Below are 7240 nucleotides of genomic sequence, written 5' to 3'. Positions count from 1 at the left end.
CATTTTGCTTCTCTGATTTTCCTATGAGTATATAATTTTCCGCTTCATTATTTTTTATTTTTTCTCATTTAAGCTTCAGCTAGATTTGTCTCAATCTTTTTTGTCAAGCTATAAAAACCCCGCATTACCCTTCTAAGGAACCAAAGGTAGCATGTTTCCTCAGGCAAAGTTTTCAATACCAATCCCAATCCAAGAGAAATAAGGAACAAATTGACAATCATGTGTATGTGATAGCAATACATCCCAAATTAAGAAACGAATAGGTGCTGTCATAAATACCATAACGCATAAAAGCAATAAATCAGAGTTATATAAGATCAGAAAATTTTAGTCAGAGCCCAGAATATCTAGGTAAAGATTTCGTCCGTTTGTTAGTTTGACTGAACCCAGACTAAGACCATTGAGTTCCCAATTTGGATACTTTTTTTTCCCCCTTTTGTTATCCATTCTTTCACCTCAATAGTAAAGTTTTGGTCTTGTATGGGCTTTTCTTCATGAACAATAGTCTAACACTGCATCCATGTTTACATGCTAAGAAAAGAAAATAAGAGATTATTTGAATGTAAATGGCTAGGCAGAAAATTTCTATTTAGGGTCAAGAGGGTCTCATGAGAGTATGGAATCCATTTTTCTGCAGCCACCCTTGATGAGAGGGTCTAATCTGATGTGGGAATCCTGATGATGCTGCAGCAGTTGCTACATAATGTGGAGGCCCGGATTGCCACTGTTGTTGATCGGTCATTGATAACGAAAGTTCACTTCCAATACGGCCTCCATTGCTGCTGCTGGGAAACTACATTTGCAAAATTCATAAATATAAATAAATATGCATAATGGGGGTGCTTCTTAATTTTCTTCTCATTCAAATTATATAATAATGCATGAGATTAAATAAACTAATTGAAATGATGAGGTACCCACATGAAAATTTGGTTGGTGAATATGTGCAAAATTGTGAAGCATTTGAGACTCTCCAGGAGACCTGTAAAGACCATATCTTTGCATTTCATTTGAGGCTGAAGAATGAAGGTGAGTTTGACTTAGCATCCTCAATGCTTCACTCTCTCCGTGCACATCTCTTCCATTTGCTTCCTTGTTACTTCTAATGCATGGTTTTGGTAGTATATTCACGAGCTGAATGAAATATTAATATGGAGGGGGAAAAAAAAATAAAGTAGAATATTAGGAAATTGAACAGGAGTGAATGAAATAGTAAATAATGAAAATCTTTATATAGTATGAACCTTATGCTTGTTTCCCCCATTCTGCCAATTAGATTCAGATGGCAGATGCTGATCATAATTTGCAGCATTTGTTAAGTGATTCCCCAACGCTTGACCATTGCTAGGCTTGGAACTCGAATTTCCCAAACTTAAATCCAAATTGTGTTCTGCAGTGTTACCTGTGGATTCTGCTGCCCAGTAATACATATTATTATACATGTGAATGTGAATAATAAAAAATATTAACTTGTATCATAACAAAGTATATAATTCTTATATATAGTCCAATTTTTACCAGAATTAAGTTCATTCTCATAGATGCTGGGATCAAAATTGGTGACGGCCTCTTTGCCGTTGCATTTTATTGCTGCTTTGTCATAAGCCCTACAGTAAAATTAATGTGCAAGGAAATTTATAACCCTGAAATTCATTTTTATATTCTTGGCTACGTTTTGGAAGATGGGGAATCTAGTAATTGGGAAGGGGAAAAGGAAATAACAAATTGACAATGTAAGCAAAGTAGATACCTTGCAGCTTCAATCTCGGTGTCAAATAGACCCAGATAAACGTACCTAGCGAATCAAATTAATTAATCTTAGTTGTTATAACATAGATATATGAATTGCATGAACAAATATACACGAGAGAGAAATCCCCCCCCCAAAAAATATAACTTTTTTTTGAGAAAGGAGTAGAAGATAAGGCCTACTTTTTCCCTAAAAATTGGCCCATTCGAGCCTCCCATCTTCCACACTTGTGCAAAGTTACACCTCTATATTTTGAGCTTCCTCTTGGAAATCCAGTGCTTTGTCGGCGAAGTACGTGCACAAACTCTTCCTTGGTCAGATTGCTCATCTATTAACATCACATTCAGCCAAATGACGAGAATAATTCAAGATACAAAATTAAGATGTAGTGTATCTTATATGACTCTTCAAGATAAGGTAAATAAATGTCTTTTTAAAGAAAAAGAAAAAAAGTATCCACAAAGGATCACCTGCTTCAAGTCTTCTTCATAGTCTTCTATGTTGAAGTTTATGTCTGCCTCTACTCCTCGGAACTTAATGGCTGCTCTATCATATGCACTGCACAGAGAGATGAATTAATACATATTTTTTCTTTGAACCTCACATTTCCAGGAATGAAATTTTATATTTGATTCGGTTCAAGACATAGAAAAGTTATATTACAAGCTTGGTAAACTAGAGGAGGGGGCAGGTTCTCACCGAGCAGCTGCATGTGCTGTGTCAAATCCACCTAGACAAATTTACCCAGACAAAACCATCTAGTCAGTCACCACAAAAAAATTTCCCCACACACACTCTCCTTTGTCTCTCCAAATCACATCCAAGACAAAAAACACAAAAGAAGAAAAAATAAAACCACATGTTTTAGCCACTTAAAACAAGATATAGGAAAAATAACTGCCACACACACACACACAATCATTCTTATCGTAATACCTACCCAGATACACTTGTTTTCCACAATCCCTGCAATATCAAAGGACAAAAACAGAACCAAAAAGAATCAAATTTTAATTGTGAGAAAATCAAATTAAAAAAAAAAAACATATATAGAATGTTAAGGTTAAAATTTTTATGGAATGGAAAAACTACAAAGCACACTAACCATATATGAGACTCCCATCGACCTGTTCTTCTGTAAAAGGTAACTCCTCTATACTGTGAGCTCCTCGACCTTGGTCCTCGTCGACTCTTCTTCATGGGTTGTGAAACTTCCACTGATTTTCCAGCACCAAGTGTTTCTGATTGACAAAATTTCACACCTACCCAGTGAGCACGAGGGAAGGCAGAGCTTCTACCACCGGATGCAACGGCCATATCAGGCTCCTCCACCGGAAAAAATTGCCGAGTCATAGGTGGATGATCACTGTCCATGTACTCTTCATCGTGGGTCACAGAGAACCCGAATATTTTGCTGCTTCTTTTCTTCATAGTTTTGTTACCCTCCCTCTCACCTTCTTCTTCTTCTTCTGATCCGTCTTCGATTACCACAGCTGAAGAGCTTGAATTGGAAACAGATCCAACCCTCTTTCCTTTATCATCATCCCCATCGATTGAAGTCTTAAGGGAAGAACAGCCTTCGGATTCATCATCCTTTCTCTTATCGGGTGAGTCATTGAGATCCCACATTCTTGTGCTTGTGATTGACCCTTAAAAGATTTTAGCTTCTCGGCTAACTATAGAGAAAGGCCTTGTTGTTGTGCACGAGCATTAACGAAAAACAAACAAGACTAGTAACTCACCCAGATTTCTGATTCCCACTCTCACATCAAAAGACTAAAACTTTCTCTCTTTCTCTGTTTTGTTTTGTTTTGTTTTTTTCTGAATTTTATTTGGGTTGTTTTGCCCCTTGGTTGCAGAAGAAAGTGATGCTGTGCGTGTGTGTGTGTGTGTTGGGGCTATGTCTTGTTTTTCTATCGTTTGTGAATAAAATAATAATGGAGATGATGCGAAAAAAGGAGTAGTCGTGGAGTGAGCTTGAGTGTTCAGAATTCAGAGAAGAAACTCAAACCTCGGACGAGTGAAGAGAGAGAGAGAAAGAGGTAGGTGTTGCAAAAATGTAGTAAAGGAGATGTTCAAAGATCTTTGTATTCCCCAACTGCCCAATACAGCATAGACGAGGCCAGTTTGAGCAAGCTTAGCCGAAAGCATCTCTCCTTCTCCTTAACACCATACCCTTCTTCTCACTCCTCTTTCTATCTCTAACCACTTGCTTCTTCTCTCTTTTCTTTTCAATGACTCATAATTTCATTCTCTCTCTAAAATGTCCTCTCTCTTTTTCTTTCATTCATTCATTCGTTCAAAAAAAAAAAAAAAAAATCTATTTATGATTTTTCTAATCATCTGTACACTTATTTATTTATCTTTCTTCTATTTTATTAGAGAGAGAAAGTCAGAGAGATAAATAAAAAATGAGTTGGAAAATTTGGGAAAGAAAGAACCATCTCTTTCTTAAACAACTTTCCCACGTTAACCAAATCGAAAAGCATCTGGGGGTGTGTCCATCTCTCTCTCTCTCGGGTCTTTATGGCTCCTAATTACGCAGTAATGGAAATAGACAGCGCAAGGTGTCCTAAAGATAGATAATTACTCGAAATTAGCTTTTGTTACCTTGTAATGGTTAATTATTCCCCATCATAACTCACAAGTCGAAAAGTCCCTCCTCCTTCCCACCCACGTCTCCAACCATTTTTATCTTTTTAGGATTATGACTAAGTTTTACCATGTGGGGTGCCACATGAGGTCAAAAGAGGAAAGTAATTAGGGGTGGTGGAGGAGGGTATTTTGGGGAAAGAGATCGAATACTGATTGATCATTGTAGTATATGTGAGTGTAGTGTAGACCACACCACAGTGCGAAGATGAATGAGGAGAGAAAGTGTGTGTATGAGTTTGAGTTTGGGGTAGGTTTTGGCATCAGAAAAGGAAATGAGAATAATAGTAGAAAAAGGAAACTCTTTCCAGAAAAGCCTAATCCAAGAGTACGGGAAGAGGGCCACCTTGCCTCTTTCGTTCCCCAAGCGACCAATGCCCTTCCTACGCTGTACCTCGTATTTATGACCCTTTCTTACTACCTCACTCTCCTCAAACCGCGCTAGCGCGTGTTTCTCCCATTGTAGTCTCTCTTTTCGATTACCAAAAAAAAAATCTTAAATATTATTTTCATTTATAAAAAAAAAAATGTATCATTTTGAAAAATGATTATTTACTTATTTTAATTAAAATTATTATATTTTATTTAATATTTAAATTAAAAATTTACTCACTCTCTCTTATCATAATTTTTATTGTATAATTATTTCTCTTATTATAAAATAACACAATTTTATATATTTTAAAAGAATAAATATTTTTTCCTTTAAATAAATGATAAACTAAAAATAAAAGTTAAGAGCCTGTTTGAAATCTTGAAATCTGTTTCGAAGAATAATTTTTTGATTTCCTAAAATAAAAAAATAAAAAACTCATTTGATAAAGTCTATTTACATAAAAAATAAAATAAAAAATTGTAACATTTTTTTATAATTAAATTTTGAGAACATATTTAAGTTATTTTTGTTTTATGCTGACTTTTAACTTAAAAAATATTTAATTTATTAACTATTTTATAAAATAATTTTAAGAACAAAAACCCTAAAACACAATCCAACATGCCCAAATTTCAAATTTTAAATTCCATTTTTTGTTCACTTTCTCTCGTGTGCAAAAACGAGTATAAATGTAATTCTGTTAGCCGATGTGAAGATCTTGTTGATAGGTGACCTGTAATTTCTCTCATAAATTTTCAAAGAGATTGGAAAGTATGTCTTGACTATGGAGAATACCAATGTCTCACTCCACCTAAACTTTTCTGTAACAAAAAAAGAGAGACTAGTACAAGTGTAATTCTTGATTTTGGTGTTCTTAACATATATGGCTATTAAATGCTCATGCTTATAGAAATAAATAATAATAATAATTCCTTAAGATAGCTTCGAACCACAAAACACTCGATCATTTTTTTATTTTGTTTTTGTTTTTTCTTGACATGAGTAGAGTTATCCTATTAACAAATAAAAAAATAATGTAGGATTTAAGTCGAGCGTTTCTTAGCAATTTTCTTCTTTTACCTCGTCATAATCCACCACCAGTCCTCTATCGAAATTATGGTACATCTCAATTTCACACCTGCAAGCAAGTACATGCATTTCTGTCTTTTATTGAAATGTATGCACATTATTTTTATTTGATAATATTTTTTTCCATAAAATTTATCTGTATTAATAATTGACAAGTGGGGGAACAAAGACGGATACGTTGGGCGTCCGCCCCCTTTCTACTATAAGTTTTGGTGAAATATTTTTGAGTTGTTATGAATTTTGAGCTAAATATGTATCCGCCAATGCAGTGGCAGACCCACGTCCGCAAGTGCGGTAATAAAAAATTTTGTTTTTGTTTTTTTTTTTTTTTTTTTTTTGATTGTAGGTCTTTATTTGTCTTTTGATTTCAATATATATATACTAAGAGTAAATACCTGTTTAAAGGCATGTTTGGTGCATAGTATTGGATAAGGCCTGATAGTATAAGACCTGATAGTATAAGACCTGATTGTATAAGACCTGATTAAATTTTAATACTATCCAGCGTTTGGCATGATATTGTATAAAATAATGTATTGTATAAGATAATACTATCCAATGTTTGGTAGAGCACTATATAATACTAGATAGGATAAAAATAAATATTTTTTACAAAAATATCCTTTAATAAAGAAAATAATAGTAAGAAAATAAACCAGCTTTTCCAAAATGATGGCTTATATATTCTTGCTTAACTTGAAGTAGATTGATATCATTGAATCCAGTAAATAACAGTAAGAAAATAACCCAGCTTTTCCAAAATGCACTGATGTAAAATTACATTGAAAAATTTGAAAAATGGAAGAACATTGATCATTAAGCCGAACATAAAGAACATAACACATTGATCTTAACTTTGCAACAACAAAACAAGTAGCAACCTAAAAGCGCTTAACCATAACAAAGTAAGCAATAATTGCAGGAAAAAAATGAAGAACACAAACTCAAGTTGTTTTCAGCTTCAAAGTTCACACTAATAAACAGCTACATTTCTACGAAAGATAATTGAAGAAAAGTAAACAAATGTTTACATTCACATTCAGAACCGTAACTTCACCGCTCTCTCACCACCGCTCTTTGTTAGGCATTTCATCAAACACCTTTCGTGCATCCAGAATTTTCTTGCAAACAGCCGTAAAAGTTTATCAGATTGTTATCAATGTAGACATCAGAGTCGAAACCATACTTAAAAAGGTTTGCTAGTGAGCCATAACATGTTTGTAAGGGATTTTGGAGGAATTAAAGCGGCGGTTTTAGGGGAGTTGTTGGGTGTGGTGGTTTTCAGGGGTTTGGAGGGGGCGGAAGTTGCCAGGCATGGTGGAGTTGTTGGAGTCCGGCGGTGGTTTTAGAGAGAAGGATATGGTTGTTTGTGG

The 7240-nt window shown here is 34.6% G+C and overlaps 1 protein-coding gene across 1 annotated transcript; it reads right to left on the bottom strand.

The window, feature by feature from the left end:
* Window positions 1–272: 272 nt before the first annotated feature.
* LOC133307172 (floral homeotic protein APETALA 2-like) lies at window positions 273–3967 on the bottom strand. The gene is made up of 10 exons (XM_061507622.1): window positions 2856–3967; window positions 2691–2716; window positions 2450–2480; window positions 2221–2308; window positions 1933–2078; window positions 1751–1795; window positions 1519–1607; window positions 1245–1411; window positions 922–1134; window positions 273–793 (listed from the first exon to the last, which is right to left on the bottom strand). Exons 1-10 carry the CDS (start codon window positions 3377–3379, stop codon window positions 596–598), a joined length of 1527 nt encoding a protein of 508 aa, XP_061363606.1. The 5' UTR covers window positions 3380–3967; the 3' UTR covers window positions 273–595.
* Window positions 3968–7240: the final 3273 nt, after the last annotated feature.

The sequence above is a fragment of the Gastrolobium bilobum genome, unplaced genomic scaffold (assembly GCF_033153095.1).
Source record: "Gastrolobium bilobum isolate Gb01-03AN ecotype WA unplaced genomic scaffold, APGP_CSIRO_Gbil_v1 utg12578, whole genome shotgun sequence".
NCBI lineage: Eukaryota > Viridiplantae > Streptophyta > Magnoliopsida > Fabales > Fabaceae > Gastrolobium > Gastrolobium bilobum.
Note: the sequence above shows the minus strand (reverse complement) of the source record. Positions and strands in the feature narration are given on the sequence as shown.